This window comes from Antechinus flavipes, chromosome 1, assembly GCF_016432865.1.
Source record: "Antechinus flavipes isolate AdamAnt ecotype Samford, QLD, Australia chromosome 1, AdamAnt_v2, whole genome shotgun sequence".
Classification (NCBI taxonomy): domain Eukaryota; kingdom Metazoa; phylum Chordata; class Mammalia; order Dasyuromorphia; family Dasyuridae; genus Antechinus; species Antechinus flavipes.
Window position 1 is genome coordinate 42480699 of NC_067398.1, and position 19554 is coordinate 42500252.

The 19554-nt window shown below is 36.2% G+C and overlaps 1 protein-coding gene across 1 annotated transcript; it reads left to right on the forward strand.

Annotated features, from left to right (window-relative positions):
• Positions 1 to 279: 279 nt before the first annotated feature.
• Positions 280 to 19091, forward strand: LOC127551433 (histone-lysine N-methyltransferase SETMAR). Its single transcript, XM_051981164.1, has 2 exons — positions 280 to 1432; positions 18285 to 19091. The coding sequence occupies exons 1-2, from the start codon at positions 1322 to 1324 to the stop codon at positions 19071 to 19073; spliced, it is 900 nt and encodes a 299-aa protein (XP_051837124.1). The 5' UTR covers positions 280 to 1321; the 3' UTR covers positions 19074 to 19091.
• Positions 19092 to 19554: the final 463 nt, after the last annotated feature.

The window sequence follows — 19554 nt, forward strand, 5'->3', positions numbered from 1 at the left end:
TTCTCTACCACCAGCATCTTACTCCCACTAGAAAAAAATCTTAAACTCAGAGTCTCAACCCCAAATGGGACCATGTAACTGAATGTGGGGATCGTGAAAAATTTGGCAACAGTAGCAAAAGATTTGATACCTTTTAGTCCTCCTAGATTTAATTCTTTATGTAAAAATAAATAAGCACATCCATTTCATTCATATACAAATTTGCTTTAATCTTTAATCTTTTTTTTAAAAATTTCTTTCTAACCAGAGGTCTTAGTGGCACGTAATAACTTAATAAAATCTGGTATTTTTTCCCTTATTTTGTAACCCCACATGCACACATAGTAAAGGCTTAATTAACCCTGGTTCAATTGAATGAATCATCAGATTGTAAGCTCCTTGAGGGCTTTATTAATTTATTAATTGTATCCCCAGCACTCAGCACAATAGAAGGCCATACTAAGAGTTTAATAAACATTACATGGATTGAACTGTAATAAATTTAGAAGGGAAGAGAAAGGAGGAGGAGTCCGTGGTCTCTGAGGTCATACAGAGCTTGAAATCTGCAAATCTAGAGCATTTCTTTAAAAGGGGAAGAAAAAATATGAAAGAATTGATACAGGGTGAAACAAAAGGAACAGAACCTAGAGAATAACATGCATAATAACAATGAAAATGAGATCAACAAGAAGGAAGTTGGCAGCACACATACTAAAAGAAGTTGAACGTAAAAAACCAACGCAAATGCCAGAGCACTGACAACTCCGGAAGTCAGTGGTAAGTAGGGGGTTTTAAGTCCGGGCTAGGTTAGTCAGTCAATATTTCTAAAGCGCCTACTACGCGCGAAGCCGGGGGGAGTTGGGTTGTGCACCGAGGGAATGTCAGATGACGTCACTGTATCAAATGATTTTGATCGATTATTCTTGGTAGGAAAAACTCATTCTGGAAGACAAATGATATCCATAAACCTTTTTTGATTTGATCAAATCTGATCGCTGGTGTCTTTCGATTCGCACCAGTGGGTCATTCGGACCAAAGCAGAATCTTAAATACGTCACGATCAAGGAAGTCTCCGTCTCCTTCTGCAGCACGCGGAGTTCGGGGACTACAACTCCCATGAGGCCACGGGACAGGGAAGTCAATTACTCCCAGCGTCCTCATGGATTAACCCATTAATTGGTGCTTCTCAGGGGTAAAGATGGGTGTGGGTAAATAGAGGGTAGAGATGAGGGCGTGAGAACGCTTCCCTGCCTCTAAGAAACAAGAACCGGGAGCTGAGGAAGAAACCGCGAAAGGAGAAGCTATTTGGCTCCTCCTCCCCACCCTCCCGGACCTCCCAGTCATGTCAAAGGAACAGCCGGGGGCCTCTTTGGGAGGGCAGCGGGATATAGGACGCGGCCTCGAGAACCTGCCCATCAGTTCCTGGCCAGAAGGGGAAGAGCCAGCGTTTCAGGTACTGAACTGGGTGGGAGCTGCGCGCGCATAGCTCCGCCCCCTGGCTGCCCTCGAGCGCCGCCTAAGGGGGAGTGCGCGGCGCGGGGCGGCCCCCCCTCCACCCCACTCTCTCCTAGCGCCTGCGCCTTCTTTTCCCCCCACCTTTTAAAGGTCGGCAGACACGTGCAGCCCGCCTTCGAAACCGACCTCTGCCCTCCTTGGTACTGGAGTTGTAAGGGATCTCGCCCTAGCCGGGAGACCCGGGGCTGGTTGCCGCAGTTCCTCATCTTTAAACCTAAGAGGAGAAGGAAATGGCAATGCGCTCCAGCCTCTCTGCCAGGAAAACTCCGAATAGGATCACAAAGAACCAGACACGAGTGACAATTGCTGATCAATAGCAGATAATTAAGGGGAGCGGTAGGAATGGTGAAAGGAGTAAGATTTTAATGTTTCAAAAGAATGCGTCAGCTGGGAGAAGCTTTAGAGTCAATTAATGACATTTCTGGCTTTTTGTGTGAAGTTAGATATTCCCCAAGGCAGCGGGGAAGAGAATGGATTCCAGACCTGGGGAAACAGCGGCGAAAAGGCAAAGAAACTGGGGGAAAGCGTCATTTGTTTGTTATTGTTTTTAACTTGGGGGAGGGGGGAAATACACGCTGTATTTAGCCCATATATTCTCATGCTGTTGATGTGTCCCAAGGAGATCCATGGAAGTCAAGAAAGGATTTTATACCACAAAATATTTAAACAACCTTTTTTGGGATAGCAAAAAATTGGAAACAAATTAGATTCCCATTAGAAGAGTGTCATTTGTAATTTTTAACGAGAAAAAAAAATCCATGCTGTATTTAGCCCATATATTTCCATGTTATTGATGTGCCCCAAGAGGATCTTTATACTATAAAGTATTTATAACAACCCTTTTGGGGATAGCAGAGAATTGGAAACAAATTAGATGCCCACCAGAAGAATATCATTTGTTTGTTGTTTTTAACTTGGGGGCGGAAAATCCATGCTGTATTTAGCCCATATATCTCCATGCTATTGTGTGCCCCAAGAGGATCTTCATACCACAAAATATTTATAACAATCCTTTTGGGGATAGCAAAAAATTGGAAACAAATTTGATGCCCACCAGAAGAGTTTTATTTGTAAGGAACATAGAGAAGTCCAGTTGGGTTGGACTATTGAGTGCAGAAAGGGAATAATGTATAATGAGGTTGGAAAGAGATTGGGATCAAATGATAAAGGGTCTTAAAAACCAATTTTTTAAAAATTCTTGAGTCAAAAGAGAGCCATTGGAGCTCATGTAATAAGGGATGACATGTTTGAACTTCACTTTAAAAAGTGGAAAATGGGAGTAGACTAGGAGAAAGATGAGGCAATCAACTAATTAGGAGGCTATTGCAGTAGTCTATTCAAGGTGAAATAATGTGTTGGCTATGTAGAGAGGAGATATTTGCAAAAGATGTGAGAATAAAAACAAGACTTAGCTACTGATTGAATGTGCCATGTGAGGGAGAATAAGGAGTTGAAGGTAGCACTGAGGTTATGAAGCTAGGAGAATGGAATAATGGTAGTGAAGGCTACAGAAATTGGGAAGGTCAGCAGAGGAATGGACTAGGGAAAAAAAGGCCATGTTCTGGACATATTGAGTTTAAGATGTCTCTAGGACATGTGATGGATATTTTCAGTTAAATTCTAGGTCTTGAGCTGAATATATGGGAGTCACTTGACAAAGGTTATCATTATCTCCAGGGGAATCTGGGGGAACTGATGAGGTCACAAAGTGAGAAAGTATAGGGGAGAGAATAAGGCCCAGGAAGAGCCTTGGGATACACCCATGTGGGTATAGGAGTGGTCAAGAAGGGCAGGTGCTATAATATTAATGGAGAGTCAGCAAAGGAGGCCAGACAGGTGGGGAGAGAACCAGGAGAAAGCCCCGCACAAAAATCCAGAAATGAGAGCATACCCAGGAGGAGAGGGTGATTAATACAATTGAGTGTTATAGAGAGGTCAAGATTTGGTTGTAACTTTGGGGAGAGCAACTTCAGGTGAATCATGAAAAATCAGAATATGCTTGAATCATTTTAAGTAAATAAAATGGTTAGGTTTGTTTTGGTTTTTTTTTTTTTTTTTTCCTTCCATTGAAGTAGTGTGAGACTTCATCATGCTATAGAGGTAGCTATAGAAGGATCCTACCCAGGCAGCACAAACACTGGGAGGTCCTGTCAAGGTGGAAAGCCTTTGGAAACAAGTTCCAGAAAAGAATAGTGGGTGTGGTACCCAGGACTGTCCTAACTAAGTTTGGAGGGGAGTTTCATAAGGTTGACTGCAGGGTAAAGAATTTTTTGACCCAGCAACTTTTGTAGACCATTTCCCAAGTTGGAAAGGATTTATGATCTGTGTCAGTAAGAGTGCCAAAACTGATAAAAATTATTAATTTCTTAAGTACTGAAGTGAGAAACAAAATTTATATAGAAAAGATCACCCCCCTGCTTCATCCTCACTCTCTCTCTCTAATCCCTAGTCTTTCCTGCTGCTTCCTAACACAATATAAGTTTTCTCCATACCTAGAAAAACCTTCATGAGACCTTACCAGGCCCAAGAGCTTTCTCCCCATCTTTTATCTGAAAGCCTCCCATTTTTTCTTGAGACCCAACTATTAACCTCATCATTCAACTGAAACTGTTGTTTCTAAAGTTACCAGTCAATTGCCAAATTAAATTATCATACTCCTCCTTTGACTTAAGCTTTCTGGAATAATTTATACTGTTAACTCTTTTATCTCCGGGAGTTTTCTTGGGTCTTTGCCCATCTGTCTGACTATTCTTTCATTCTTCTATTGCATCTTTCTCCATGTTATTCTAACTTATTATGGCTATCCCATAACTTCTGTATATCTCATAGCTTCCCAAAGGTTCATCTGCCATCACTATACAGATTTATCTATTTCCAGATCTATTTATGTAGCCTTTCTCTCTCTCACGAACTCCAGCCCCATGTCACCAACTAGCTGTTGGAACAGTTTGAAGTAGCTATCAGCATCTAAAATTTAGTATGTCCAAAGCAGAACTCACATGGTTTTAGCCTAAACCTTCACTCTTTCCCAAGTATCCTATTGCTTTTGAGGGTACCACTGTCATTCCAGTCGCCTAGGTTTGCAATCTCGATGACATCCTTGATTTTTCTCTCTCCTCCATTAAATATCCAATCGTTTTCTATTTCTTTTTCTTCCCTTCATTCCCTTCCCCCACATGGATTCCACCTTTGTTATCTCTCATATACATTCTCGCCCCTCACATGAATAATCACCACTGCTTCCTCTGCTGTTGCAAGAGCCTTTTAATCAACCTCTTGGTCTAAGTCTCACCCCAATCTAATCCATCTTCTGCTCAACTGACAAAGGAATTTTCCTTGAGCTTAGATAAAACAATGTCACTCCCTTACTCAATAAATTGTAGTGGCTCCCTATTACCACCAGGAAATAAAATTCCTTTGGCATTTAAAACTCTTCTCAGCATGGCCTCTACTGACTTTCCACTGGCTTCTTAATATTGTCTTTCCTCCCATCTAGGCCAGGATCCATCCATCTTGGCCTCCCTTCTAGTCATCACATGGAACATGCCATTTGCCATTTCTGTGCCTTTACATTGTTCCTAGTGGCTGGGATGGTGTCCACCTTCCCAACTCTTAGAAGCTTTGATTCATGCATAAGCATTATCTACACTCAGAGGCCTTACCTGGCCCCTCTCAGCTTCTAGTATTATCTCCACAAAAGTTACTTTTCCTCTTCTCTGTATTTATCTCTTGTGTTCATTGTCACCTCTAATAGAAGATAAGCTCCTTGAGGGCAGGTACTGTTTTTGCTTTTTCCTTTGTGTCCCCAACACTTAGCACAGTGTCTGACCTCGGTAAGCACTTAATAAATGCTTATTGATTCATTTACATATTTTGTCCCCTTTTTACTGGTGACAAACTAGTCTCGGAGGTTAAATTACAGTTAAAACTTTTCCCATCAGTCTCAATATATCTCAGGTCAGTATAAGAAATTAAATGGGAATTGGGGGAGAGAGAATTGTGGAAGCCAAGAGGAAACTCGAAGGTCAGCAGATGATACAAAAAGCTTTAGAAACTATGGCATAAAGTAAATGGATTTTATTGTAGATCAACCCAGATTTATTTAACAATACGGTATGTAAACACCCTATTAAAAAAAAAAAAAAAAAAAGGAAACAATCAATCTTCTTCTCTGGTACAAAAGAAGGATGAAAATATTTTAAGTGACTTTTCCACATCAGGGGGACACTATATCCCTAACCCTCAAAATGTGGAAAGGAAAACTCTACTTACCTAGAGTTGCTTATGGTGAAGTTGGAGACTCAGGAAAGGGTTCTGGATGTTTTGAGTACATATCCACTGTTTTTTACACAATAACATGAAGCTTTCTTAGGTAAGAAAGGTTAAAACATTTATTTTATTTATTTATTATATTTTATTTGTAGTATTTATTATAATACTACAAGATATTTTTAGCAATATTGAATAGGATGATAAAAGGCCTAAACAGATTCTGTTCTATCTAAACTTATTAAAAATCAGTGATGATATTCAGTCTCACTTACATATATAAGGGAATTGACTACCTATTCTGTTTTTCTTAGTAAATATCAGTCAATGGAGAGTGACAGATTATAATCACTGCTATGTAATAGTTTAAACAGTTCTGAACTTTGAAATGTTTTCTCCAAAACAGATTAGTTAATTGTGCCCCCAGGAACATAACTCCTAGGCAAAAAATAACTTTGTACTAGTTTGCTTTTAATTATTGTGTGACAAAATTAAAATAAAACTTTGAAATGCTTAAGTTGGAATCAAGAAATCTAATACCAAAGGCAATCAATGATTAAAAACCAAACAAAAACAAACTCATTAATTTTGGTTAGCCAGAACTTAAATCATTGTTATTCTGTTCTCTGAAACCAACTCCAACCGTGATTTCAAAGATGTCATAACAGGATTCATCTGGCCACAGGCCCCTCTCATAGCTGCCTTTAACAAAAACAACTTCATGGGGCTAAAGGCCAAGTACAACGCTTTTTGTAGTTGGTGTTTCAGGACCAAAAAAGGAAGGAAGGTTTTTTCACAGCCATGCCTCGAAACCCTAGAGCAGCCAAAAGCTTTAACCCAGAGAATGCAAAATATGACTTATTGACGCTTTTGTGGAACAATGAGAGCAGCCCTCTCTCAGTTGAACAAGTATTTGCAGAGCTCTCCAATGTTGTGCACTCAAGATTGTGCTCATTATTATAACGGATAAAGAATAAAAGACTTAAAGACTTCTTTGCCCTTAGGAACTTTCATCTTTATTGGATATCTTAACAATCATAATCTTTCCCTCCCTTCTGTCCACATAAGTTGTCATATTACCTGTGGGGTGCTCTGCCCAAAGGAAGATAATTTTTTTTTGAATGCTGAAACTTCTCTACATATCTTGGAGTTTACCAGCTGGATTTCTTTAAGGACCATATCTCAAATCCAAATCACTCTATTTCTCATTGATTGGTCAACAATAAATTTTAGGCTATGTCCCAGTTGGTCATTTTTTGGGCCCTGATTGACTTAGACCATGACTCCCAGGGCCATCTCCCATCTTCCTGGAATCTTGCCACTGGATCCAGATGACTCCAGAGGATAGAGTGAGGCAGGTGATCTTGCACAGCCCTCCCTCACTTGAATCCAATTCACTTGCATGTCATGGTGTCACCTCCCTGATGTCATGGGCCTCTTAGAGAACTAAGAACAAACAACAGCTGTCAAGAAACCATTGGAGAACAATAGAAACCAGTATCTAATTAAGTGCCCTGACTATAAAAGTGCAAGCGTCTAAGCAGTGTGGGCCTACCAGACCAGGGAATGAACACATTTGGTAGGTCTAGATCAGGAGTGGGGAACTTTTTTTCCTGCCAAAGGCCATTTGATATTTATAACATCATTCACAATTCATACAAAATTATCAACTAATAAAACTCAATCTGTGGGAGATTATTTTATGTTAGCTTTCAGCTCATCATTACCTGTGATTGCCTTAGCAAATAATTTCAAAGACCTTATACAGTGAGAACAGGACATTCCCATCCTTAGTGTAGTTCATCCCCTATTTTAGTTTAGGCTTCTAGTGAAATGACACAACAATTTTTTTTTAGTTAATTTGCTCTGAAGAAGCATGAATTGTCAATTCTGAAATTTCAGAATTTTCATTCTAATCAATAGATTTTATATTTACATTTTTGTCTCACTTTTTAACCTAGAAGTCATCAACATAATTTATTAAGTTTACCTGAATAAAACATATTTTGGAAATCTGAAAAATAATGAACTTATTTCTTCACCCAATTTAAATATTTTTTTCTGGTTATTTGTTTCTAAATTTTCATATCTAGTCACTTGGGTCAACGGTTGTCATTCCTCCAATTTTAATTAAAATAACACTTAGTTTTAATCAAATATCTCAGTGATTTATGTGTATAATGCAGGTATATAATACCATCTAGTATCAATCAACAAGTACCTACTCATTTGCCAGTCACTGTTCTAGGTAGTGGGGGTCCAATTACAAAAAAAGAAATAACATGAAAATAACATAACTAAATTTATAACCAAATTTTGTATCTAAAATAAGAAAAGAAGTAATGTTAGACTATATTAGACCCTCACTATGATAGAAAGAATGAAAAAACTCCTACTCAAAATGAACCTAAATTCTAATAGAGGAAGACCTAAGATATATCTCTATTATGTTGTAAATTTTCCTTCAAAACTCTTATATTAAGGACAATCCCTCAATTTTTATTTTTCATGATATAAATATTTTAAAATGTTCAGAAAGCATGATTGGAAAAGGAAATGGGCTAGTCATGTTATGAGAGCAAGAAATATTAGGTGGAAGAGAGAGATTTATGTAGAAGGCTTATGAAGAAGAGAATCCAGAATTACAAAAGATTAAAAGATATAAATGGGGAAACATTCTGGTAGAGATGAAAATGTCTATATCACTGGGGAAATAGATCCAATAAGTTTTAAAGTGTTTAGTAATTTCAAGAAATAAAAAAAAAAAATTATGATTACTTACACAAGTACTTTTGATTGAAACTGATTTTAAGTCAATTGATTTTAAGCCAAATGATTCTCTGAGGCTTATTACTTAGGAAAACAAACAAGTATGTATGTATGCCATTGAAAATCAAAGCTCTATTTTAAGTATCTTGCCTGTGCTTTTGGCTGTGCAATAACAGTCTTTTGGGATGGCAAAGAAATCTAGCACATTACTTGTAACATATTTATATAATTTAAATTTCAGTATTTCAAGTATCTATGCTGTTATAGTTCATTATTAGGGAACATTTAAAAAATTAAAATTTTACCTTTAATAGTGTTATGGGAAAGTTGTGCTGATCTATGATTGTTAACAACAACAACAACAAAAAAATCAACAAAATAGAGTCCCCCCAAAAAAGTTTGAAAGTTAAGCATATGAATTTGGACTTTTAGTTGCATGCCTTTCCAGTAGTACTTCGTGAATAAGGTTGTTTTTTTTTTTTTTTTAATCCTGCTTTGATGAAAAGATTATAACATTTCTAATTTAGTATTTGAATGATCTGTGGTTTCATTTGGTGTGCATACATCCTTCATTGACATGGATCATGAGCCTTTAACAACTTGATAAATGATGGATCTTCCAGAGTTGCATGGGCTCCATATGTCAACTGAGATGTTAAACTAATGATCAGACACTCTAAATTTCATAGGCTGCTCTTTGACAGCAGACTTACATTCCATAACTAAAGATATACTGTGAGCTTTGCAAGCTTGATAGAACCTTCCAGAGTTTGTATTCCATTTCTATAGTCTTTGTTAATCCAAGGATCACTTTCACACAAGATTAAGGCATCAGAATTGGTCTTTGGTGAGAGAAAAGTAGTGTTTTAAATTTCTAAGATAAACATAATCATAAAACCTATAATGAATATTAATCCAAAAATAGACATTTTATAATCATATCACATGATTTGAAATAGTTTTGGTTCACATGAATTAAAAAGCTTTTAATAAGTATTTTCTATTTTCCAGACACTGTTCTAGGTCCCAGGATTACAAATACAATAATCATATCTACCTGTCCTCAGAGAACTCCCATTCTAATAAGGAGAGACAACTCATGTAGGGGAGCAGTAGTCAGGGACAAGTATTTTGATGTAAGAATCACAGGGATGGTAGATCAGGAAGTCAAATGACATTTCTTTTTCACTAGGTACTATTATTTGGAGAGGAGAAGGTTAAGTACATAAGGCTACCGAACAAATAGAAGGAGGTGACTGGGGCCAAGTATAGATAGTGGAACATATGCATTTCAACTGACATCTTCATCAAACAGGATCCAGGCAAGAGTTCCAAAGCCAAGTAGATCAAATTGCCTTTGGCACAGTCTTCTTTGTAAACTCAACACTGTTCTCCCAAGAACTTCACCACTATCACCACCTGCACAGATCCCACATAGTGCCAAGTGTCACATATGCCTGATGTTTATTTTGTATTGTTGTCACGTGTGAATGTCTCTGTGTCTGTGTTCTATTCCCTATGTGAGATTAATGACCACATATTTTATAAACTTTTTATGTCACCAAGCACAAAATAGATATTTAAAATTTATGAACAATATGATAGGAGCTAAAGAGAAGTGTACAATTAATTTCTGAATGAGAAGTTCAGCCAGTAAGCTCAAGAACTAGGAGGCCAACAATTCAAGGGAGGCATCAAGAAAAGGGGGAAGGGATTTGGAGTTGAGCCTTAAAGAAAATAGATAATTTGAGTAGAAATAAAAAAGTATGTAATTTCCTTTTATAGAAGGAAAATATAATCAAAGGCATGGAAATGGGGAAAGCAGAATATTTTGGAGGGACAATTAATAGGTCAGTTTGGCTAGATTGCAGAGATCATCCATAGTCTGTGTGGAAACTAGAAAGGGAGATTCTCAAACTGCTGTGTTTGTAAAAAGCATCCTTTTAATAACTCTTGTCATTTCTCCAAATTGTTTATAGTATTTTATCAACATCCTGTGAAGAAGAAACAAAGTAAAGATGCACAATTATTTGCATGGTGAATTGCCATCAGGGACAGAGATTAAATTTAATCTTTCAGAAAAATCTAATACCCACTTTTCTTGTTTTTTCCATTGATTTTTAAATATAAAAGTGGTTTATGTTAAAGTTAACAATTCAATTAGACTACATATTTACTAAGTGGTCTAACAAAATAAATGTAGTTAATTTATTTCTGTGTCATGGGGAAACTTTAACAAAATTAATGAAATAAAATTTATTTGGAAAAACAAAAGATTTAGAATATCGAAAGAAATAATGGGGAAAGGAAAGAATTTAGAAGTACTAGTACTTGTAGACCTCAAACTATATAATAAAGCAGAATCATTAAAATCATGGTATTAAATAAAAAATAGAGAAGTATATTATGAAGTAGAGAAGGAAGAATCAGAAATAATGAAACTCAGTAACCTAGTTTGTAGTCAACCTAAAAACAAAAATTACTTAAGATAAAATTTCTTATTTGAAAAAAAGAGCTGAGAAAACTGGGGAAAAAAGCATAGAAGAAATTAGGCTCAAAACAGCATCTTATTCCATGTTATTTAGTCATTTTGAGTTATGTTCAACTTTTCATGACTCCCTTTGGGTTGTATTTTGGGAGGGGGGGACAAAGATACTATAAGTGGTTAGCTATTTCCCTCTCAAATTTTTTACAGATTCAGAAACTGAAGCAAACAGAGTTAAGTGACAATCACACAGTTAGTAAATTCCTGAAGCTGGATTTGAATTCATGAAGATGAGTCTTCTTGACTTCAGGCCCAGCTCTCTATTACTGAGCCTGTTGAGTTAGAACTCCTTAAAAATGAAATGGATTTCTTTAGACCAATTTCTTATGAATTCCTCATAGTTGTCCATCTTATTGACTGTAAATTCAAAGTGGATATATCTGGAGAGTAAAGGTTCCATAAAAAATGAGAGAAGTAGATATACCTTTCACAGCTATGGATAGAGGATGTATTCTTAACAAACAAAAAATAGAGACAATTACAAAAAACAAAATACATCATTTTGATTATATAAAATTGAAAAGTCTCTGGAGAAACAAAATGAATTTTATCTAGGATGAGGAGGGAAGCAGTCAAATGGGGAAAATATTTGTACCATATTTTTCTGATAAACAGTTTGGTGTCTGAAAGACAAACTAAGGACATACATAAGACTAAAAGCTTTCTCTAGTAGACAAGTAATCAAAGAATCTGAACAATTTTCAAAAGAAAAATTGCAAACTATTAATAAACATATGAAAAAATGCTCCAGACCACTAATAATAAGAGAGATGCACATCAAAATGCTGAGGTTTTACCCCAGATTGATGATGACAAAAGATGGGGCTTGAGGGATTGTGCAAAGTCAGTCACACTAATGCATTTAGACTCCTACAAACAAAGAAGCTAAAACATCCTTCCTTTTTTATCCACAATTTCACTATGAGATACATACACCAAAAATCATTAATAAAAAGAAAGACTCCATGTATACCAAAATATACAGCAGCATTTTTGCAGTAGTAAATAACTAGAAACAAAGTTGACTAAAGAAATTGTAGTACAAAAATATTATTGGGTAGTAAGAAATGAAGAATATAGAGAAAGCATAGGAAAATGTTCATAAACTATTGCAAAGGGAAGTGAAGAGAGTCAAGAAACAATGGCTTTAATAATGTAAATTGAAATAGCAATAAATATACATACACATCAGTGAAATAATAGATCCTTCAAATACTCAATTATAAAAGTTTTTGGCTTTTCATCAAAATAGAAAAAAAAATAACTTACTAAATACTATTGGGAAAGCATGCAGCTAAAAATCCAAATTCATAACCTCAGCTTTCAAACTTTGGGGGGAATTTTACATTTGTTTTGTGGAATGGCCCTCCAGGATAGGGAAGAGGAGACATTTAGCTATTGTAGAAACAAAAAGTATCAATAAAAATTTATTTTTTAATTTTATTTATGGTATTTTAAAACAGAGTATAATGGTGTTTTACATGTTATAGGTGCTTGATAAATATTAAGTGACTTTTTTAAAGCACCATAATTTGGTACACATTTACTAGTAACATTAGTTTATATGCACATGATTCCCAGGCCTTTATATCCAACCTTAATCTCTTTGGCTCCAGTGTTGCATTACCATTGCTTTTTTCCTTTCTTTTTTAATTTTTAACACACATTGCTTTATGAATCATAAACGTGTTGATTTACATTCAGTCTCCTTAATTTTTTTTCTGGTTGCAGATGGCATTTTCTGTCCAAAGTCTATTGGGATTACTTTGGATCACTAAACCACTGAGAAGAACTAGGTCTTTTTCATAGCTGATTATTGCACACTCTTGTTGTTATTGTGTACAATGTATTCCTGGTTCTGCTACTGTTGCCTTTTTCAACATCTTAAATACAGTGTACCATTTGCACCTTCAAACTCAGCATGTCCAAACCAGATTTCATTATATTTAACCTAAATCCTCCTTCCCAATTTTTTTTTTTAGCTATCAAAAATTCTTTCTCTCTTTTTCTTTCTCTCTCTGTCTCTCTTCTGTCTCTGTCTCTTTGTCTCTCTCTTTCTCTCTCCCCCTCTCCTTCTCCCCTTCTCTCTTCTCTCTGTCTCTCTCTATCTCTTTCTGTGTTTCTCTTGTCTCTCTCCCCTCCCCTTCCTTTCTCTCTCTCCCTTTCTCCCTTTTCATCTCCCTCATCCTCCCCCCTCTATGTCTGTCTGTCTGTCTATCTGTGTCTCTGTCTCTCTCTCTCTCTGTCTCTTTGTCTCTTTCTCTTTCTCTCTCTCTTTCTCTCTCCCCTCCCCCCCCCCCCCCCCTCTCTCTCCTTCTCTTCTCTTCTCTTCTCTTCTCTTCTCTTCTCTTCTCTTCTTTCTCTTCTCTTCTCTTTCTCTCTCTCTCTCTCTCTCTCTCTCTCTCTCTCTCTCTCTCTCTCTCTCTCTCTCTCTCTTCTCTCTCTCTCTCTCTCTCTCTCTCCCCCTCTCCTTCTCCCCTTCTCTCTTCTCTCTCTTCTCTCTCTTCTCTCTCTCTCTCTGTCTGTCTCTCTGTCTGTCTATCTGTCTCTCTCTGTTTTTTTTTTTCTATAATCTATTTTTCACTCAGCTGACAAAGGCCATTTAATCTGACCATGTTTTCCTTACTCAGTAAAAGCCAGTGTCCCCTGGCTCCCTGTACCTCCAGGATCCAATTTAAGATTCTCTATTTGACATTTCATTACGTTCCCACCCTGATTCTGTTCTACTTTGACACTCTTTTTCCATTCTGCTCCTTCCATTTGCACCATAACCCAGCTAAAGCAGCCTACTTGCTGTTCTTTGCCCACAACATGCCATCTCCTAATCCTATCCCTTTCTACTGGCTGTTACTCACAGATGGAAGGCTTTGCTCTCATATCCAACTCCTGGTTTCGTTGACTTTTTGCATTCCCTCCATTACCACTCAGCTCCTACTCTTCAAAATTACTTTTCTTGCTCTATGTTTGTGTGTGTGTGTGTGTGTGTGTGTGTGTGTGTGTGTGTGTAGGTCTACCATTATTTGAATATTGCTCCCCCCATTTGAATGAGTTTGAGAGAAAGGCCCATATTTTTATTTTTTTACTGTACAGCTCAGCACAATTCCTGTCACACAGTAAACACTTAAATGTTTATTGAATATAGAGAATTGGCTCAAATTTATAATTATTCAAGCCATTCTCCAATTGATAAATGGTCAAAGGATATGAACAGACAATTTTCAGATGATGAAATTGAAACTTTCCACTCATATGAGTGTTCCAAATCACTATTGATCAAAGAAATGCAAATTAAGACTACTCTGAGATACCACTACATACCTGTCAGGTTGGCTAAAATGACAGGAAACAATAATGACATATATTGATTTAACATGTATTTTAACATATTTAACATGTCATTGGACTCACCTGCCAGCTGGGGGAGGGGAAACATTTGGAACAAAAGGTTATGCAAGAGTCAATGTTGGAAAAATTACCCATGCATATGTTTTGTAAATAAAAAGCTTTAATTGAGAGAGAGAGAGAGAGAGAGAGAGAGAGAGAGAGAGAGAGAGAGAGAGAGAGAGAGAGAGAAAGCAGGAGCCAAAGTAATGAATCAACATCCACTCAAGATATATTTCTAGCTCTGTCTTATATTCTGTCTTATAATTCTGCTTAGGCAGAGTGTTCTCTAACATTTGTCTTGATGCTGCTAAGTATACAGTGGTTAGAATACTGGACCTGGAATCCGGAAGATCTAATATTTAAATCTCACTTCAGATCTGTGTGACCCTGGGCAAATCACTTAATCTCTGTTTATAATTTTATGTAGTTTAACAAGTACTTCTTATTTTCCAGAACTGCCTTTACTCCTAAATTTCTGATCAGAAATTTTTTTCGTTTAAAATTTTATAAAAAGAATTTACTTTTCTTTTTAGTTTTATTCAACTTTATGAACAACTTTAACTTTTTCAAAGTGTGTTGGCATTATAGCTGCTCAATAAAACAAAGATCTGTATTGACAAAGTAGTGAATTTCCAAACAATGCATAATAAAAAGACCATACAGTATGGTTATCCATATCTGAAAATAAAGTCTGTACATTCCGTCCAATATTTCTTTGTTCCATTAAGTTTCACTAATAAAAATGTTAGCCTCATTTCCCAACCACACTAGTTAATTGAGGTGTTCCTTGGCCACAGAGGTAGGGTTGGGAGGAACTTTAGAGACCATCAGCTCTAATATTTTAATTGTAAAGATGAGTAATGTGACAGAGAGAGAGACTAAATGATTTGTCTGAGACCACAAAGCTAGGAAATTACTAAGGGAGAGTCTAAATGCTACATGCTTTCATGGTAGTTTTCCCCACATCCCGCATTACTACATCCTTATCTCTGCTCCCTGGTATTACTGGTTTCCTTAAGTCCTTTCTAAAATACCACTTTCTGCAAGACGCCTGGTGCCTTCCTTCTGTAGATGATGTCCAATTTACCGTGTGTGTGTGTGTGTGTGTGTGTGTGTGTGTGTGTGTGTGTAATTTCACATAGTAGTTCTATTGTTTCCTCCTTCATCAGACTGAGCTTCTTTTCACCTTATTTGTATCCCCAGAATTTAGGAGGTGCTTGTTAAAGGCTTCTTCTTTAACCCCAGGGCAATTGGGGTTAAATGATTTGCCCAGAGTTAATCAGCTGGTAAATGTTAAATGTCTAAGGTCAAATTTGAATTCAGGTCCTCCTGACTTCAGAGCTAGAGTTCTATTCATTACATCACATAGCTACCCCTTGGTAAATGTATTTTGGGTTGATTAAGACAATGCTTGGATTAATTCATTTCTAACCAATAAAACAAAACACTTCAAGTTCTTTACTATTTTGAGATTCTGGGATTTAAAAATACACAACTGATTTTATAATCAGGCACAATTACACCATTTGTGCTTTTTTTCTATTATAAATGATTCTATTAAACAAAAATTTTTTCAGTACAACAATTCTTATATCTTGCCAATGCATTTTATAGTGCCAATGCACTATTAAGATTAGTTCCTCTATCAAAGCTCTAACATTCTGATTTTGAAAATTGAAAAGATAATTTAATATTTTTAAGTCTACTAAAATCCTAACTAATTGCTATATTTCTAAACAATTAATTTTACTTTGAGAATACTTAGGGTTAGATGTAGCAAAGAAAAAGAATTGTCTTTGAACATGAAACATCTCAAAAATATAAAATGTCTCCTTTATAAAGTGAGGTCTGGGACTCTTGCTTTATTTTGTTTACCAGATGTAATCAGAATCCCTGAGGACTTCATCTAAAATTGCAACCCTATAAAATATATCCTCATTCACAAAAATCTGAAGAAGAAGAAGAAGAAGAAGAAGAAGAAAAAAATCTTGGTAAAAATAAAGTTAGGAGATGAAAGTAAGTTCTCCCTTTTTCATCTCTGTGCAATGAAATGCAAATCTATTCACCAAGGACTGATACGCTTTTCTGTAAGTTACAAAATTGTAGGAAGTCAGGCATGATTTTAAAAGGAGATGATTGTGTCATAAAATCATTTTTTGGCTCAGTGAATTATATAGTATTTAGGAAAGAGAGAGCTAGAAAGAACAAGTAGATTTAAAAGAATTCTTCATACAAAACTTTCACTAAAAATGATAAAGTTTAATTTCTCATTACTTCTTAAAACGCCTCACTAGTCACAGGCCTACATTACTTTTGATATTCAAAAGCTTTAAAATAGACTCAGCATAAGATGATGGGGTAGAGGAATTTGATTGACAAGGCCTGTAACGAGCCTTCATCCTTCTAGGACGTCTATCTAGATGAAAACCAAAAATAGGAAAAGGCAGAAACAACAGAAATTATTTTGACATGGCCTTGTATTATTTTGTACTTAGAAAGAAGTTCAGGTTCTACTCATGACATGCAGAGATTTTTATTTGTCCTTTGTTCCCCCTAAGTGACCATGATATCAGAGAGGTGATACCATGACATGCAAGTGAATTGGATTTGAGGGAGGGAGGGCTAGGCAAGGTCACCTGCCTCACTTTCTCTTCTGAAGCTTTCTGGATGACTGGAAATGGCCCTGGATGGAGTGGAGACCAAGGTCTCCATTGGCCTTTTTAAACTGAGGTCTTTAATAGGTTGAAGCACTGCCCATTTGGTGATTAAGGCTAGTTAAGAAAAAAATATGAAGCAAAGAATGTTCTTTTTTTTTTAACCTAGTCATATATAAATAAGTAGATAGGAATCAGTCTGGGAGAGGAAGACCTTTGGGCTTTCTGGCCACAATAACATAATATGTGTGATCATTGATAAGTTACTCAAAGTCTCATTGTCCTACAACTCTTTAGAATTGAAGTTACAAATGAGCTGTCATTTTACTGATCATGAAAAGAGCTTCTATAGAATTGGTTTCCTACAGTGATGAAACCACAGGGATGAAATCCACCCTCAAAAATGGGGATACCGAGTTGCGTCCCCCAATTTCACCATTGTGCCTTTTTTTTTTTAGAGATAACTCATTTCAAAAAACTATAATGTGCTTAAATAACAATTAATAGTTGGCTAATAGAGAAAATGAATGGTTAGTAGAGAAAAATCATAATGGCAAACAACCTTTTAGTTTTAACAACTGAACAAATTAATTTGTAAAATAACCATATCCTATATGAAATATCATAAATCTTGAGTAGTTAAGAATTTAAATACCCTAGGGTTTTTTAAATTTAAAATTCAACATGAAGTTTGGGAAAATGTCCCCCCACAGAAGGAAATTTTCATTAGTATTAATACTTGAACCAATGAAAAAGCATTTATTAAGTACTTACAATGTTCCAGGCATTGTGCTAAGTGTTAAGGCAATAAATATAAAATACAAGATACTCCATGGACTCAAGGAGCTTACATATTCTGATAGAAAAAATAGCATATTTAGGAATATTAAATATTTAGATGGCCCTATGGTGTCATCATCATGGACACTCATACCACCACTATACATTTCAATCCCTGTACCTTCTAAAGGTGTCCAATTCTAGTTCATCTCTTTGTATAAGTCTTTCATAGAAATTTACCCAAACCTTTAAAAATAACTAGAAAACTTTTTTTAATTGGGAGGTACTTTTTATAACAATATTAAAAAATCTATTTGCATAAGGACTTGTCTCAACTACAAACTTTTATTATAATATCCCTCACTGACTTAATCTTATTATCTTTGTAGTATACACCTGAGCACGTGATTGGACCTGGAGCAGAAGTTGATCCAACTCAAATAACCTTTCCTGGATGCACTTGTCTCACAACTTCTTGCCTTCCTACCATTTGTTCATGTCTCCTTCATGGGGAGAATTATGATAATTTATGCCTCAGAGACATAGAAGGTAAAATGGAATTTGCCAAGCCAGTGTTTGAATGCAATGTCATGTGCCAGTGCAGTGAACAATGTAAGAACAGAGTAGTTCAAAGGGGTCTGCAATTCAATCTCCAGGTGTTCAAAACTGACAAGAAAGGCTGGGGGCTTCGCACCTTGGAATTTATACCCAAAGGAAGGTTTGTTTGTGAATATGCTGGTGAAATTTTAGGATCTTCAGAGGCACGCAGAAGAATACAACAACAAACAAAGCACGATTCAAATTACATTATAGCTATCAGAGAACATATATGTGATGGCCAAATAATAGAAACCTTCGTGGATCCTACCAACATAGGCAACATTGGCAGATTCCTAAACCATTCTTGTGAGCCAAACTTATTGATGATCCCCGTTCGTGTTGACTCAATGGTGCCTAGATTGGCACTTTTTGCAGCCAAAGACATTTTGCCAAAAGAAGAACTTTCTTATGACTATTCAGGAAGATTTCGTAATTTCACAAAGAATGATAGAAACCAAGAAATTCCAGATAAAGACAAAATGGGGAAACCTTGTTATTGTGCTACCAAATCATGTGCTGCTTTCTTGCCTTATGACAGTTCACTGTATTCACCCTTAGAAAAACAAACCAAAAATTAAAAGAGCAATTTTTAAAAATATGGCATGAGGCTACTTTATATTAGTAATTAACATAAATAGTCAAAAAAATTGCTTCAACTGTTAAAACCAAAAGATGTAAAATAAACATATAAATTTAAAGAAGCATATACCACAAATAGAGTTGATGATATATTCATTTCAATCATATTTCATGATTGAGAATGGGATAGCATTTCCAAATCATAAAATGAAAATGAGCATGTAACACAAATAATATAATATGATGCCCATTGAATTGTGTGAAGATTAAAAAACTAGTTTCTGAGTAATTTGATCATTTTATTAATAAGGCTAGTATATTTTTAGTAAAAGGACAGTCATTTGGCTGACTCTCTCAGTCTTATTGGCCATGGGCTATCAGTTTTTATATACCCTTTGAAGAGTAGGTATTCTGGGGATGGGGTGGGGTTGCCAATCAACTCTGATGGGTAAACACGGTTAGGAGTGGGTCTTGATCACC